Genomic DNA, 18710 nt, shown 5'->3' with positions numbered 1-18710 from the left:
CCAACAGCATGCCACATATACTGAAAAACTGTCTAATCTAGTCTAACTGCACTTCCGAAACAAGGGAAATCCTCTTCCTGTAGTACTTCATCGATAACGTCCATGATCTTGAGATACAAAAAGCCCTGTGAATGGGGAAAACCAATAATCTAAAAAGGGCTTTAGTCATGAAATTCGAGGTAGCACAGCAAGCAACTCGTAGAAACCGCCATCCAATCAGAGCTGCTTAAGGGCAGGAGCCAGTGGGTCAAGTGACTGTTCGTCCATACGATTTAACCAGGCAGGTTAATACCTTGAGAAGGAATACGAGTGATGAGAAACCGACCCTAAAGTGCTGGAATTGTGGTGCTGAAGGCCACGTACGAAGAAACGTAGGAACTCCAAGGCATAGAAAATAAGACCGATCCCGGTAAGAAGCAGGGAAACTAATTAGTGGCCAAAATCTCGCAAAGCGGACATTGCCAGATAATGAGAAGCCCCATTTTAAAGCACTTCAGATTTCTGCAGTGAATGGCAGCAGTAATAGACTCTTCATCATCGGACTATTGAGGACTTAGGCTCCTGAGCCAAGCCTTATCCCAATATAACAGCATAATTTTTTTTCTAATGTTGTAAAAATATCGTGGAGATGGCAGAAGTTGATGACGTGAAGTGATAGCAATTTTTGAGGTCTTATTAACTGCTAGTCACCCATTTAGAAAAATAAACTCTTTTAATAAATCAAAATATATATACATAGCATTAGGATAACATAAATCTCAACAATGAATACACTGTGTACACGAACTCGTAGAAACAGAAGGCAAAAGTTCTCTTTTTGCAGTTACGCAGAGATGAGATTCTTATCGGAGGAGGAGAACTCAAGGCGCTGAAGAAATGTGTGTGTGTGTGGGGGGGGGGAGGTAGCCCCACACCACCTCCCTTCTTGGAAAATGTGCTAAAAATCTGAAAAAGAGGGGGGGAAAATTAGTCTTGCACAAATCGTTTGGGAAAGTGGACATGACGATCTGAACGAGTTTGGTAATTTGTAACACTTCTTTCACTTGCTGTTCGTTTGCTGAATAGGCTGATTGGATAAGGCCTTATCCACATCAGTTAAACTAGAAGGTTCAGATACATCATCTGGGAGTAAATACGCAGGCTTTACTCTGTCAATAGACACAGTGATACCATGTACCAGTGTAAGGTGTATACAACAAGAATTTTATTACGCAGAAAACATGAGAACATTTATCCAAGTCTTTATACACACAGATTTGTTTTTTAGTAGCGGTCGGGCAAAGATGTTCTATATATATTATGATTTAATTTTTGTAGGAAGTCACTCCTCGGAATGTTGCTGTCAGGAGGCATAAAGAATTGTCCCAGATGACGCAAAGTTTGCCCATACACCAGTTCGGCTCGAGAGCAGTTAAGTTCCGCTTTAAAAGTGGTCCGAAGTCGCAAAAGAACTGAAGGCAATGCGATAGTCCAGTGTACATATGTATGACACATTATGGATTGTTTGAGCGATCTGTGCCACTTTTCAATAATGCCGTTGGCTTGTGGGTGGTCTTCCTTTTCAGCGGTGGTATGAGAAAGGTGAATACCAAAGTTTTTGGCTAGTTCTCGAAAGAGGTCACTGCGAAGTTGACTACCATGATCAGTTGTGATGTGGGCAGGCGTACCGAATCTTGAGATCCAGCCAACAGTAGTGGCCAACAGTGTTACGCGTTCTGCAGCAAATGTGCATTTAGGAAGGTTGACCCACAAATTAATGAAGTCCGGAAAAATGGCATAATTCAAATCAGTAGTTGTAGTATGGCATATCAAATAGAAGTTGGTGATGGCAATAATATCTGAGTTCATAGCAATTATTGAATTTAGAAACTGAAGTCAAAAATTATAAATCGCGAGGAGTCCTCGAAAATGATAAATACTTTCAGAGCGTTAGTCGTGCTTCGAGGCAGAATGGAAAGAGACCTAGAGTAGCAGTTAGGGTGTAGACAGGAGCTTGCTATTCCCATCGGCTAGGAGGAGGAGTCTACTTTTTTTAAAGCTAACTTTAATTTACAATCGCTACGGGTGAGGTTCGAACTCGCAATCATTCCCTTTGCAGTTCATCGTCCTGGTGAGATTTGGTAACATAAGAGATAAGGCGAAAGTCATTTGGAAAGGCAGAGTGCTTGCAGCATGTACTCCAGTGACGAGCATTAAATGAACCAGTAGTCCTCCAGATGTGTGTCTTCGGAAAGCCGGACATTAGATTTGCTACAGAATGCACAACTAAGAGATAAAAAGCGGAAAATGTCTCCTTCAAGAATTTCAAGACGCTTTCTCCCGTTCATCTTCTGACGTAGATCGGACGAGTTTAACAGCATAAAATTGATACAGGAAATCATCCACAAATTAAGCAATATCAACAAGACGTCTACCGATTGCTAAACAGGAAGAGGTAAGAAAACTTCTGAAGGATAATGCACGAAGCGACGTTATCGAGCCTTCAGCAAGTCCTCGGGCCTCTCCCATATTCCTAGTCAGAATGAAGGACAGTTTTGTGTTGCTAAATTTTGTGTTGCCTATAGATGGCTGAACGAGGTTACGAAGAAAGAAAGCTACCCTCTTCCTGGAATTGACAACAATCTGAACACTCTCTCTGAAAGCAAATGCTTTTCGACGCTTGAGTTAGGGTGGATATTGGCAGATAGAGATACACCCTGATGACCGAGAAAAGATGGCATCCAGAACAGGACAAGGACCTGAAGGTGATGCTGTTTGAATTATGTAATGCACCAACTTATAACCCATATCGTGGGGGTCGTGTTGAGAGGTCTTTCCTACGAAGCCTGTCAGATTTACTTGGCTGACATCAATATTGCGGCAAAGAGTTTTGAAGAACGTCAAGCAATTGGAAAATACTATTATGATGGTGCTTTAGAAGCTGAAGTAAGCCAGTCTAAAGTTAAGTCCTGCCAAATGTAAATTGTTTAGATAGGAAGTGACTTACCGTGGACATATCATCGCTGCCGAAGGTGCTTATACGGATTCAGAAAAAGTGTCAGCAATTAAAGACTGGAAACGCCTGAAAAATATCCATCAGCTGAGAGGTTTTCTGGGGCTTTGCACCTACTATAGAAGATTTGTTAAGGACTTTTCTTCCTTCGCAAAACCCTTTTACAAGCCGACAGAGAGCAAGCAAAAGTTCCTGTGAACAAAAGAATGTGAAAATGCCTTTAACAAATTGCAGGAAGCTTTAACATCTGCAGCAATCCTTGTATACTCTTAGGACGACAATATTCTCGACACGGATGCGAGCAATGAGAGTGTCCGTGTTGTTTTGTCGCAAGAAATAAATGGTCAAGAACGTGTCCTATAAATAGACCTATATAAGTGCTGGAGGAAATGTCTATCTAAACCAGAGAGGAATAACTGTGTCCCCAGGAAAGAGTTTGCTCGCATTAATTAAAGGTATAAATCATTTCCATCATTATGTCTACGGCAGCAAATTCCAACTCCGCACAGATCACACATCGTTGATCTCGCTTTTAAATTTCAAGAATCCTGATGACCAAATAGCCTGATGGATAGAGAAATTCCAAGAATATGACAGACATCCTTAAAGAACTACATAACAGCCCGACATATGGCCACTTTGGAATTATGAAGATTTTGCATAGAGTTTGAGACCGTTTCTACTGGAGTAATCCAAGGGCTTTCGTGCGAAAGCAGCTCATTAAGCTAGCCCTTTACTATAGCCATAGTACATAGTTTATAAATGTAAATAGTTTAGGAAGAAAATGGTCCTATGTGTAAAAATTTTTAAATTCATACATTTATTTATTGATTTATTGTATTTATACTGAAATTACTATTTTAGTAATGCATTGATTTTCCTTCGTTGTAAGTATGGCTTCTTGTCCAAGGATTGCACTGACCAGGACGTGCAGTCCTTGGGAATGGAACATTGCTACGGATTTTGTATATCTGTAAATAATTTTAAGGAGACTGTAGTAATTTGTGTACAAAAGTGAAATTGTGGTAGTTTTTGCATCATGTAACATGAGATGTTTCAAAGAGACAAAGCCCTGCCGGAAAAATAAGAGTATAGAGGCAAATCTATTTAACATCAAGTAAATGTTTATCCCGCTAAGTTGGATAGATATCGTGAAGCTGATGATGGTTTTGGCAATTAATTTTTTGGCACCAAACTTGATGACCATTTGGCAACATTTTGATCCAGTCACTGTATAACTATAATTGTTACTGTGATTAAATAACTGTTTGCACATTTTACGTCAACAAATCTCGCCAATTCATCGCCTCCTACAATAGCTAGAAAAGAAATCTAACCGGCCTGACGTGAGCAATTACTATAATCCAAAGCTCACAATTGAATTGTACTTTACTTTACTGTAAATATTTTATATGATGTTTTTCTTAATAAAATAATTTTAAAAGAAGCAGTGAAGCTGGTCCGTAATAATAAAAACCCGTGCTATTTTTAGACAGCGCATCTAATATATGCATTCCTACAGATAAAATAAGTGAATGGTTAGAAATAAAAAGGGAAAAAATTAATACACCTATTACAGGTCTTAATTTGGATCAATTCAAAATATTAAATGGAAAGTGAACACAATTATTTCAGATGAAGATTGCACTTTTAATGAACGAGTTGAATTCTTAATTGCAAATAAGATAACAGGATTAACTCCGTTTGCTATGTTAGATATTTCGAAAGTAGAAATTCCAATTTTTTAATTTAGCTGATAAATCATTTTACGAAACCGCATAGGTACATGCCCTTATAAATGCTGATTTATTTTTTAAGGTTTTGAAAAATAATAGGTATAAAATAAATGATGATTTATTATTTGTTCAAAGAATCTGAATTTGGATGGATCGCATGTGGGTAGCTTAACGAAATGCAACCTTCTTATCAAGGACATTGTTTTCTAGTGCAAAATGATTCTCTTCAAGGTATTTTAAAACTTTTCTTTGATTTAGAGAGATTTGATATTCGTAATGATTCAGTTTTGCATGAAAAGGATCAGGCGATGAAATTTTTAATGACACTGTTGAATTTAAAAACGGACATTACATAGTACAACTACCTTTCAGTAAACATTGTAAAGAATTATCCGATAATTATTCCTTGGCGTGGCAACATTTTCAGAATTTGTGGAGATTATTTAGTCATGATCCTGAGTTACATCAACAGTAAATGTGAAATTATTTGTGATTATTTAAAAGAAGGCATAATAGACATCGTAAATCCTGATAAACCAGAAAATGCTTTAAATAGACCTATATATTATTTGCCTCGTCAGGCTGTGTGGAAAGAAAGTAGTTTAACGTCGAAAACTAGTATCGTCTTTGATGAGTCATCAAAATAATGAACTTTCTTTAATTGACTGATTGTAGTCAGGGGTTAACTTAAATCCAAATTTTTTTGACTTAATAATTAATTTCAGATTGAACAAAATTGCATTTTGTTCAGATGTTAAACAAGCTTTTCTGCAGATCTGCCTCTCCGATGAGCATTAGGAGGCAGTTCGTTTTTCTTTGGAGTTAATGATCCATGTGTTGAGTGAGTATTTAATTCATTATGAACTTGTACATATGCAACAATACTTAAGTACCTTAAATAATATGTTATTCTTCAATTGCATTTATAACTGAAGTTTCATCATTTCTAATGATGCTTTCTTTGTATTTCGAATACTGATTTAATTTACATAACCAAATTATTCTCCGGACTTATCAACTTATTCGCTGGACTGAATTACTACAAGTATAAATAAAATATGAACAGTACTTTTTGTTCATTATAACATGGATTATTTGTCTTTCCTCTGTAGGAGTTTTCATGATTTTCGCTATCTGCAACATGTATGAGCCAGTTTCACATAGAAAGTGCTTCAAGAAGGCATCCCTTCCCTTAGGTTATATTTTAGGTTAGAAAAAGCTTTGTAAATTCCTAGAACCATACTTGTAAAATACTCTAAGCATTAAACTTACAAGGATTAATGCAGCTATTAAAAGGACACAATATTCAATTGTAAATATGCCTTTTATTTTGGCATCTTGAGCTCAGTTTCACGAACAGCCATAAAAAAAATAAATAAATAAAACTGGGTATAACAAAATTTATCAGCTTCTTATTTGATTTTTTCCTGTTATTAAATTAATTTGAGAACTAAATATCAACAATTTTATGAAAAGTCAGACATAAGAAGGCACATTAGTTAGCAGAATTTTCAATTACATATCTCTGGAAGAATGACTGATAAAAGTATCAAATTACAAAAGGGGGACCAATTCTCAATAAATAATTTAAAATATAATATGATACGCTTTAATCAAAATCAAAATGTCTTTGACAACATCACTTCAAACCTATTCAATTGTGCAAATGTTCTGAAGCATATAACTTATTTTGGAAAACATAAAAACATAAACATTTCATAGCTGAACATTGCAATAACTAAAAATTTCATAACAGAGTGCTATCAAAATTAAAAAAATACACATTTAATGAAAATAATATACATATATACAAATTTGTGATTTTTTAACAGTATGATACAATAAATATTCAGCTTTTAGTAACACAGCATTCTTGATTAATTTAAATTACATAAAATGCTAGAAGAAATCACTTGCTTTATGTCTCTTAGGCAAATTCAACATAGTTTCTGCATGGGATGGAGTGATAACTGTCACTTTCGCTGTAGGAGTTGCAGATGACACTGGAGTTCTTATAATATCTGGTGTGGAAGAAGTTACTGGAGTCCTAGCAGCAGTAGGTGTTCTTAAAGGTGAAGGTGAATAGCTCGCCCTTAGAGCTTTATCTGTGTCACGCTGAATGCCTAATTTTGCACATGCCAACCTACGAGCAGCAGGAGACATATACTGCAGCTTTTCAATGGGAGTTCTTGGTGTAGCAGATCCAAATTTGGAGTCGGAGCTGCAAGGAAACACATGAGAATATGCAGTCAGATGATTATAACTCACAATACATTTCTATTAATTAAACATTTCAGAAATAGTTTCATTAAAAAATGAATTTCAAAATGCTTATGTTTCACTTCTTGCTTAGAAACTCGAGTATCCCATCATTTATATCAGAAATAGAAACAAATTAATACCCATGATCCCATTCAAAAGATAACCATATACGTCAATGAATCGCCAAAAATATTCCTTTAAAATGCCAATTCACATTCAAAATGGCAGTCGTAAAAACAGAAATTTCAGATGATTAAATTTAAGGACCTTCTACTGATTTTGGCCAAAATTAAGGACTTTTAAGGACCAAAAATCGATTCCAAAAAAATTAAGGACTTTTAAGGACTCTTAAGGACCGTACGAACCCTGCCGATATAAGAATTGGGTCACTCGGTGGTACAGGATAAGCGCTGCTGGAGTGGTTTATTTCTTTCTCATTTAACAAAAATCATTCAATTCAAATATTTATCCTTTGGACTTTGCTTTAAACTTTATTTATAATTAAAATGTCTAGATGCTGTTTTCTGCTGGAACACATTTAATGCAACTGATATTAAAAAAAAAGTGACAAGAATGCAAAATTTATGCAAGTGTAACAATCTAAAAATCTTAATTTTTCTTATATCAGTACTGAAAACGAATGTAGAAGGAAAGAAGGAAATTGGGCCGGGGAGGGGGAGAAAAAATTTAAAGGGGAATCTATTTCAAGGAAGTTGGGTGTTCAAAGAGAAAACACTTGGACATGTACACCAGCAAATAGCAGCTTTGTGTGTGATTATGGCAAAGCCTCGAGGGCTATCTGCCTTAAGGGAGGGATGCCTTCGTGGAGGACTTTCTAAGGGAAACTGGCTCGTATACACGTTACACATCGGGAAAACCACGAAAACGCCCATGCAGCCAGCCCGTTCGCGGGATTCGAACCACGGACCGAACTACCAGTGTTCAGTGACTTTACCGCTCGGCCGCTGGTGGGCCCAGCAAATAGCAGCAATTGAGTTTGTGCTAATGTTCAGATTTTTGTCATTTTTGTTATTGCAGATTAAAGTGAAGAGTGACTCGTTTTCAGCTATATGGTTGTATAAATTTAAATTACTTCATAGAGCATCATATCGCATCATAAATGGAGCATCCCATGATTTCTCAGTCGAATTATTTCAAGATTATTGAATTTATCCAGTGACGTATATATAGATGTCAGCTAAAGACATTTTTTGCTCTTGATGAAACAAGGCTTTCCTTTCATCTCACACCTTCAAAATGCTTAGCCTGTAAAGACTGATAAAGGCTTTGACCAAATAATGCTGAAATGGATTGATTTGGATTATTAAGTTATGGCAAAGTTGAGCTATTTGCCTTAACGGAGGGATGCCTTTGTGAAGAACTTTCTAAGCGAAACCAGTTAATATACACGTTACACACCAAAAAAACCATGAAAACACCCATGCACCCAGCCCGTTCGAAGGGATTCGAACCCCGGAGCAAACTACCAGTATTCAGCGACTTTACCGCTGAGCCGTTTGTGGGCCCTTTTGAAATGGAAGGCGATAAATTTATTTAAAATTAATATCAGAAATACCAAGATGTTTCAAAAAATTGGATGCTTTTTAATATACTTGCAAAATGCCTGGGGGGGGAACAAAACAGAGCAAGCCATTAAAAAGAAAAGTAAATTTTTGCATAAAATTTAGTATTTTTAAAAATATTGTAATATTTGATTCTTGCGATTTCAAAAATAAAACATTTGACTAAAATATGAATAACATTTTAAGAAATTAAATATAGAATGATAAAATTGTGTAAAGCAATGGGCACAATGATAAAACTGTTTAAAACAATGTATGCAAGTCATCCTTGGATATCTATCTTTTCGGAACAGAACATTGAAAGGCGTGTTAACTGTGCTTTAATGTATTTTCTCTTTTAATATACACTGTACTTCAAAAAGAATATAAGTATTACAAAGTGTTATTTTGTTCAAACTATAGATCACTGCCCCTCGGCTCGGCTATTGCCGAAATGAATACATAGTCTAGTTTATATTAATATCTGCTAGATGTCAGTTGTTTTATGTTTTGTGTGGTAATCAGCACATGTTTAAAATGGATACTCCGCAGCAGAAATCATTTTGTGTTCTCAATTCTGACACTCTGTGACTTTTTCCTGTGGGGTTTCATTAAAGACAACATTTATGTACCACTACTCCTACAAAACCTGGAAGCGGTGAAGAACCGGATCTATACTGTCATAACATCAGTGAGGATGGACATGCTTGCCCGAGTACGAGACGAATTTGAGTATCGATGTGATACTGTTCGTGTCACTTATGGAGGACATACTGAACATCTGTAATCTGAGCTTGAGAGGTTCATACATATGTGTATAAAGTTTTATATTTGTATGTCATACAGTTGAATAAATATATGCATTCGAAACACATATATTCTTTTTGAAACACGCTGTATGCAGTTTTTAAACGCATCGTAGTCTATGTCACAAAGCATTCTTCCGTAGGGGAGGAGGACCACAATTCAAATAAATAAAATCAAATTCTGAAAAATTTATACTAATAAATACATTTAAAATACCCAGTTCGAATGAGCGAATAGAAAATTTTAAAACAATTATCTGAAGAGAAAATGCAACACAAACAATTAAAATAAAAGTTTAAAAATTACCTAAAATAATAACTATGACTAAAAAATGTAGTATAAAGAAAACAATTTGAAAAAAATAAACAATGCACCTTTTATTTAAACTACACAGTTCGAATGAGTAAATAGAAATTTTTAAAACGGTTATTTGAAAGAAACTATGCAACTTAAACAATTAAATGAAATTCGTAAATGAAAATTTATTTAAAATAATAACACTTCTAATTAAAAATATAATATAAAGAACATTATTTGAAAGAAAGAATGTTGTGACTTCCCCCCCCCTCACGCACAATGTAAAAAGGAATAGAAAAATAGGTTGCCATATATTAAGAAGTTCGACAAGTGAACTTTTCTTGGCACAAACTGAAAAAAAAAACACCAACATAAATTTGTAAATTTGTGAAAATCTGTATTTTTTCGGTAATTTCTGTAGCTCTTAATTTTTAAGGAATAATCACAGAAGCTAAAGAGAATCTATAGTAGTTGGTATCTATAGGAAAACTATGAAATCCAAATATGCAGCCAGCTCATTCACCTGGTTCAAACCCAAAGCAGGTTGAACTACCAGTAGTCAGCAGTCTCAAACGCTCAGCCACTTGTACGACACTCAACTGAAGTTATAACTGATTTACAACTAACATACCATTTTCCTAAATAATAGCACACTTGAAAGATTACGGTGTAGTGATAACACTACAGACGTTTCTTATAGCTGAAAATAACTAAGGTTTAAAACTGCAGTTACTCATTCTTAGATAAAGTAACACTGAACACAGCAATAAGATACATACTGAACATGGCAGAGATCCAAGCTTTCATGCAGTATTTTATCTTATTTTAAAACTGCTTAACATTATAATTGCACCAAAGTGTCTTCTGGGCATATGTAGTAAAACAATATCCCCTTAAAAATGCCTCCCTCAATTTATGGTCCATCACCACACAATCGAAGGATGCAAACATTAAAAAATGTGTAAATGCATATTTAAATGAAGCCATATTTTGCATTTTAACAAATTAACATGAAATATTTTTTATTTAAAAATTATATAGTAAAAAAGCAATCAGTAAAATTACTGATCCTCTTATACCCCATTAGAAATTCCTGATTTTCTGCAGAGAAATATCAACATCACAAAAGAAACAGAACATACAGTTAATGTTTAAACAAAATTCTCAGTACTTTCTTATATGAATATAGCATTCAAGAAGCCAAATTATTTTTAACCTGATAGCAAAATATAATGACCAAAAGCTTGATAACCAAAAGATAGCAAACATAAAAAAAGCCAAATTATTTCTACCAAACTCATCATAGCAACAGAGTTATTTTTATAATTTTAAAGCTGTTAGAACATAAATGCTTATGCTCTAAAATTATGCATTTAGAAATGAATAAACCAAATTAAAAAATGTTTAATATTAATTTTATCATAATTTTACGCAAAATTAATTCATGTAACTTAAAGAACAAAAATAAATACCTCAACAGTCTTGGACTTGCTTTATTAACCTTTCTGTGTTTTTTGGCAGCTTTGTCAGCCAGAGACAATGCAATTTTTTCTCGTGCTGACAGGTTAGGAATTTTAAATTGCTGACCATTAGGATTTTGTGGCAATGGGGTATCACTTCCATCAAGTCGAAAAGGAGTACCTTCTATTTCTCCCCATGTCATTATAGGAGTATCTGTTACACCTATGAACAAAAATTATTTAAACAGTAAATAAAACAATTAAAAAAGATCTCTCTCTCTATATATATATTTAAATCCATTATATTACTTTGCATATCCATTATATTACTTTGCATATCCGTTATATTACTTTGCATATCCATTATATTACTTTGCATATTTTAAAGAGCTGTAGAATTTTATGTAATCATATTTATAATTACTATGTACCTTAATTTGAAGTTGCCAACTTGAAAAAAATATATATTAATAAAAATATATTCAAACCTCTGCTTTATTATAAACTCATGCACATATCAAACAAAATTGTTGGTCCTTCCTATTTCAAATGCATGTAATATCATTTCATATAGTTACCACAGGCCTGCAAACACATGGACATAATTGAATTTATAGGTGAACATTTTTTCCATTTTTGTGATCTTTCCTAGATTATCTGCAAGTTCTAACTATAAAATTACCATTCCTTCAGATCATTCACACATTCGCACTCCAAAATCGGTAGGGCAGACTGGTCACAAAATATTAGGATGGTGATACTGTACCCATTCTTTGCATTCAAGACAATGTCCACTGATGCAGATGCAACAGTTAATTTTTGGAAGATCACAGAAGACAATAGGCATAACTTGAAAAGCATAAATTCAATATCAAAAGCTGATAATGGAACACCTTTCCTATACACTTTTCTTGAATGACAAAATTTTTTTGCTGTCTTCTCTCATTAGTTCACAATGATGAAAATTTATTGCATCGCAAATGTATCCAAACAGTGAACTATAAATAAAGCATTCTGCACTAAAGATATCTGCCACCACTGGGCAAATGTTTCAAATAAAAAGTCAGATGAATCTACCAAAACATTTACAAAAACTTTTTTTTTTTTTTTAAATGGTTTGACAAATTCATCAGACTTAGTCTGAAGCATTAGTCTTTAAATGGCTGTTTTTTCTGGAAGAATTGGCAAAAGCTTTTCAGGAAGAATTTGAGACTATTTTAATGCTTGATGTTAAGATGCAGAGGAAAAAATTATTTTTGGTGAAGTCACTACTATGGGGAAAAAACTGGCATTGCTAATCAAGTTTCGTTGTTCTTACTGTATGGTTAAAAAATAATTTAAAAGCAAAAATAGAAAATCACAGTTCTTGTAGTAATGAATGCCATAAGCCTCTAGTAAATAAGAAATCTCAAAAGACAAGATTCTTAAAAAACATTAAAAGCCTTCTTGTTTTCTCATGAAGTCAATGACAGGATATTTGACAAGTCACTACCTGTTTTAAAGAGCACTGCAGGCAGTGTGAATGCAAAAATAATAAAGCTTTGCAATAACTGATCCACTACATTTATTATTCTTAAAAAAATTAACATAACCACCAACAGTATCAATGCACTTCTGTAAACATGTGGGTACATAATCCACAGTTAAAAACAGCATGGATTATTTCCTCAAGTCCAAAGTTGTGGGATGACTGTACACTTCTTAGGTCAACTCTGTAGGGAAAAGTCACAAATCACAAAAGTTCTCAATTCTCCACCAGTGTCTAATCTTAAGCATGGAATTCCACACTTTGTATCTTGCTGTGATTTTAGTTCTATCTCCCTTGCTATGAAATGAAGGTATCGTTTTACTTGAAACATAATTGGTGAAAAATTAGCTTATGTGTCATAGTAAAGTACAATAAAATATTTTATATTTTCTCCTCAAAAAAAGGTAATGATGAAACACCTTGTAGTATAAAGACAGATAATTTCAAAACTGTTTGAAGTAAAGCTACAGAAGCGGGATGGACTTATGCCCCCCCCCCCGAAAAAAAAGTGAAGCAACTACTGATTGACAGTTTCAATGCACATGCATAAAAAACCTAACATTGCTCTCCTGCCCTCAGAATGCAACTTCTGTCATGAAACTTATGGATTAAGCAATGAATGCGAACTTGGAACATCATTAAAGAGCGCAGTTCACATATTGCATTTTATAGGGGTATAACAAAGATGCAGATTGTAATATTTCCTTCCCAATCCAATAATGGTAAAAATTACAGGCAACTTACTATATAATCCAACATTTGAAGCCGTTTCCAACGTACTGATCTAGCAAAAGGTTTAATGAGGAAGATGACAGCAAAAGGTCTAAAAAAGGTTTAAAAGAAGGGTTTACCTACCACAAAGTGAGTAAAGGTGAAGAACAGCATTTTAACATTTTTAGAATGTAACATGGAGTTTTCCCAAACACGTGATGATGAGGTAAAGATGCACAAAACTTTCCATAAAAAAGCAAAGCAAAAAAAAAAAAAATCTGACAGGCAATCGCATTTAATACACATATAAAAAATTTACACCGGATAATATCAGATTTGAATGATTACGGTAATGAGACAGAAATTCAACTAAAAAATGTTAACATTGAAACTTCATCTAATACTGATGAAGTTAAAAAAAAATGTAGCATATAAAAAGAAAACTTTTCCAACTGCCACAGCAGCAATGCATGTCATTATAAGTTTTTGCCTGTGCAAACTATAACAGTGATGCAGTCATTTCAATTTTTTATAAAAATATGGATAAAACTTTCTTGTAATCTATATTGCCAACAGAAGATTACATACTATTTTCACTCAAAAGTCAAGTAAAAATGAAATTCCTCGTTGTTTTACTTTGTTTTTAGCCAATTTTAATTTCTAATGGATAAAATAATAATTCATAACAAATGAATATTTTAACAGATATGAACCATGATGTGTATAGGTTAAGTACTTTATTACGATAATTATTATCTACTACCTAATATAAATAAAAAATAATAAACTAACATGTATATATATATATTATTGTTAAATTATTATTTAGATCTTTTGGTAGATGTGATAATGTTAATCACTTTTTACGGATTCATCAATCAATTTTTATATCATAGTAGCATGTATTTTAAATAAGGGCAGTTTTGTTGTATACAATAATATGCATTGCGCAGGCAGCAACGAGTGCTTGCGTCGTGTCCCAGAATTCCTTGAAAACAACTGTGCTCAGTTGCAGCTGTGTAGGTAACCTATACAGTCTGTTCTGTGTCTTTAAAATGACAAGATTATCAAATTGCGCGTCCCGTGCAAGGTACGGTCAGTGATATGTTTTTTTGTTGGCAAGAAATCTGTCTATTGCAAACATTCACTGGCAGATTTGTGAAGTTTATGGAGCTACTGCCATGACTGAAGGCAAAGTTAAAAGCTAGCCGTGACAATGTCCATGATAAGTCCCACTGCGGTCATCCATCAGTGATCACAGATGATATGATGGCTTCAGCTGATGCAAAAATTCTTGAGAACAGATGCTTCACCATATGGGTGAAACAAATGTCCACTTATTTTCAAACAAATTTCCTGAAATGTCTAGGACATGAAAACGGCTGTGACCTCTTGGTTATCCAAGTAGGCGGCAAGTTTCTATGAAAGGGGTATCAGAGTCTAGTTCTAAGGGATGACAAGTGTTTACACAAACTTGGCAACCATGCTGAAAAATAGAGAAATGTATGTAGAATCTGAAGATAAATTCAGTTTTTGAAAATTTTCCTTCGTTTGATTTTTATTTTCAAATGGCCCTTACTTAAAAAACACCCCTCGTATTTTTACTATTGGATCAAATGCAGTACACAGGAAATCCAGTTGAAGGTTTGTTACATAATGAGGTTCGATTGTGCATGTATTTAAGTTTTCATTTTGTATTCTTTGAATAATAACAGGCGCTTCATTTTTGAAGTGACTACAATATATGCCTTTGGGCACATTTTGGTGACTAATGCCTAAAAATCAATATGTAGTCACATTACAATTTGGTGAGTGAATGTATTATTTTTTTGTACTTAACCATGATGATGCTGAAGAAGTTATTAATTTCTTCCATAAAAAGTAACAGTACAGAGCATGCTGTAAATAAATAATAAAAATAAAAAAATGTAATGCAACATTAAAGTAAATAAACAATCTAGATTAAATCAAGAGTTTGCACTATTTCACTTACTCATTGGGTTTTAATTTTGTAGCAAATGTTATTGTACTCTAATATAGCTAGATCATTTTTTTTTTTTTTTTTTTTAAGTTTCACACATTTCATATTTTTAGTCTCTACAAGAAAGGTTGGAATATTAGCTAACACTAAAATTTAAAAGGCACTAAGATTATACTCCAGTCTGATTTCGAGATTATAAAAAATAATGTAAATTTTTTACTTTTATATTTCCTTATAATACTCAATCACTAATCAGAGAATTATCTGAAATCTCACAGTTCAACTATATGCTAACAGCTATATACTATATAATTTAATTTAGGAACTAAATCATTCCAAAAATTTATTTGGCTCTTTCTTATTACAGTGGCTACTGAATTTTGATGACATATGGAATTTGGATGCTATAAATTAGATGATAAGTTTGCCAAATTTGGTAACAAAATGCAGTGGCTAACAAGGAAGTACTCAATAACATTTTGCCATTCCATACATTCAAATGTATATTTATTAACTAATTTGATTTCTAATATTTATTATTTTCATTTAATATTTTTAAAACTATTTAGTATTTTACATTTCTGTCTAATTTATTATTTTCACATTTCACATAATTTGGAAAAAAAGTCAAACTAGTATTCAGTGCAAATGTCAAGCAAATTCAAAAATTTTTCATGAAATTTTCATTGAATTTCATCAATGATAAACAATGAAAATGTCATTCGTCCATGACCATGTCTAATGCTTTAAAATTATGATACAGTTTGGAAGCATCAGACTTTCAAATTCTTAATGAACAGTAACTTGAATTCAATCTGATTCTTTAATTTAATATCACTGCTGTAACAACATTTGTATGGGAAAAGGAATGACAAAAGTAGCAATTTAATGCTTTACAACCTTCCCTACTGCTATGCATGAAAATATATTTACAATATAGTTGGTGCAATTATTTAAAATTAATAATACACTCAAGTTGAAAACTTTAATTCAACTTAGATTTAAATTCCAATTTGTATGCAGCACCATTTCAATTTGCCGGGGCATTCATTTATGGGGTTAAATATATGAAAGACTGTGAAGACCAAAAAATTAAATAGAAATCAGTTCAGATTTTAATATTCTTTATTTTAACCAACTAAATATGACACAAAAACATGCATCAGCTATACAAACAACTACCAGTTTACTAGGAGTAGATTAATCAAGCTTTGTCCAAAAGAGAGAAAAGGGGGGCTTGCAATGATGGAAGAACTGCTATTAAAAATCATCAGTGTGAAATAAAACTGTCAATTAAAAATTAGAGAAAGAAAAAGATAATATCATAGTACAGCAGCTGATATCATAGTATGTATGTGTTGAATTTATCTACAACAGTAGGTTATTTAATTGTACCTAATTCAAAATATATAAACAACGTTAAATCATCCATTAAAAGTACACTGCTCAATCCTAAAATTAAATCATACATACAATTATTTATTTTTTGTTATACATCAATTCCCATTAAAATATAAAAAAGCACCAAGTTCTTTAATGAAATTTAAGTTTTTTTTTTTTCAATGCTGATGATGTCTATTCTTCCATTATTTACAATATGTTCTTTTAAATATTAATTTAATTTCCATAACCAAATTAATTAATTCTCAAGATTAAACAGCTTGAAAAAACATCTAAATTGTTTACTGGTATTTTTCTGTTAATTGAGATGTGTGTTATTCTTCATAACTGTTTTTTTAACTGGATTTGAATAAACTACACTTCTGAATGGACACTGTTTCCACCCTAAATTTTTTAGAGATATAGCAAAGTTCCTTTTAATAGAAATATTATTGTTCAAACATACAAATACACAATTTTTGTTAAAACAAAAATAAGTTTAAAAACTGTGCGAGTCTTCCATCATATTTCAGTATGTCTCTCTGCTATGCTGTATAACATGTAGTTATATTATTATAAAATTATCTGCATTATTCTTCCCTCTATTAATATACAATGAAGAATGTACAAGTGAATATACGAGTTAATTGCACAGTGGAAAGATAGTGGCCCCTAGAATCAAGTTTTGAACACAGTCCTGCACTGAAACCTTGAATTTCGAACATTTTTATTTATTTATTTTATGTTTTGGCAAATTAATGAATTTTTTGGACTTTCCCACTCCCAGAGATTAGCATTTTATCACTGCACAATATAAAATTTTATTTCATTATAAACTACATGCATGACTCTTTCAAACAAAGCGTGTTCCACCTCTGTAGGGGGGAAGAAGAAGATAGGAAATCACAGTAGTGGGGGGGGGAAGAGATAAAATTATTTTTCAATAACTTTGTTTTATGTGTCTATTTTGTAAATAAAAAGTTTTGTGACCATTTTAATGAGTTATGTATATCTGCCTCAAAAGTGGCCATGACAGTTAGTAAGAACAACAACAACAACAAACAAACAAAAAAAAAAAAAAAAAAACCCACATACCTGGTGCTGGTATAGGTGTACCAACAAATCCATAACCATTAACCTGCGGTGAATCCCCTGGAACAATTTCTTTGCCATCAATGCCCACTCTACCTTCTTTCATTTTAGCCTGCACAGAAGCTGCTTCTGCTATAGCTTCTTTGTTAGCTTGCTCATCAAAAGGTGGAGTTTCAAACCTACTATTATGATGCAAAATCTCTTTTCTGCTTTCATTTGCAAGCTTTTCTTCAGCTGTCAGCTCAGCTCCTATATAAAACAAAAAACACATTTCCTTTGCATCTTATTGGAAAAGTTATGAAAATAATCGAAAATAATCTGACGTGGCCACCAAAGAACCTACCACCAATTGGTTGATTAGAACAAGCTTTAGGAAAACTATCACTTCCGGATGATCGCTTGTGAATAAAATATAATTTGTTCGTAAAATTTAAGGTTCAATGTTAATTACAAACACTGCTCATTTTTTTATTATTCTATTCTTCCAAAAATACAATGGACAATGCTAACTATACCTGTTCACATAAGCATCTATTCGAATCTTTGATTAATTATAAACACCACTCATTTTTTATTATTCTATTCTCTCATACAGTGGATTATGAAAACTATACCTGCTCATGCACATATTAGTTCTCAAGTTTTGGTTTGAAAATATCGCACTGATCCTAGTATATCCTCTGGTCATGTACTGTTTAGTATACTTGTCTTCTGCAGTGGTTTCGACGAAATTTTGCTTTGGTGCATTTCAGCTAATTTATTATAGTACACAATTTCGTTAGTAATTCATTAAAAAAATAACATACATACTGGAAAATTCATTTTTAACAAACTCTTTCTGGTGGCCACAGCTTAGCAGTTGCTGCTAATTATACCTCAAACACAATATCATGACCAACTTG

General features: G+C 33.2%; 1 protein-coding gene and 1 long non-coding RNA gene across 2 annotated transcripts in view; one reads left to right on the top strand and one right to left on the bottom strand.

Moving 5' to 3' along the window:
* The window catches only part of LOC118182128 (uncharacterized), a 105390-nt gene that overhangs the window by 35345 nt on the left and 51335 nt on the right, over window positions 1-18710 (top strand). The gene's annotated exons all lie outside the window — the stretch shown is intronic.
* Es2 (ess-2 splicing factor homolog) overlaps window positions 6034-18710 on the bottom strand; it is a 29379-nt gene continuing 16702 nt past the window's right edge. The window contains exons 5-7 of the mRNA XM_035351424.2: window positions 17812-18057; window positions 11129-11339; window positions 6034-6949 (exon numbers count right to left, since the gene is read on the bottom strand). Of these exons, the coding sequence (XP_035207315.2) occupies window positions 6628-6949; window positions 11129-11339; window positions 17812-18057 (779 nt within the window). The 3' untranslated portion in view covers window positions 6034-6627. The remainder of the gene's footprint in view (window positions 6950-11128; window positions 11340-17811; window positions 18058-18710) is intronic.

Source organism: Stegodyphus dumicola, chromosome 5, assembly GCF_044657685.1.
Source record: "Stegodyphus dumicola isolate Sdum_Otavi_A_Nest chromosome 5, ASM4465768v1".
Taxonomy (NCBI): domain Eukaryota; kingdom Metazoa; phylum Arthropoda; class Arachnida; order Araneae; family Eresidae; genus Stegodyphus; species Stegodyphus dumicola.
This window is presented reverse-complemented; position numbering and strand designations above follow the sequence as displayed.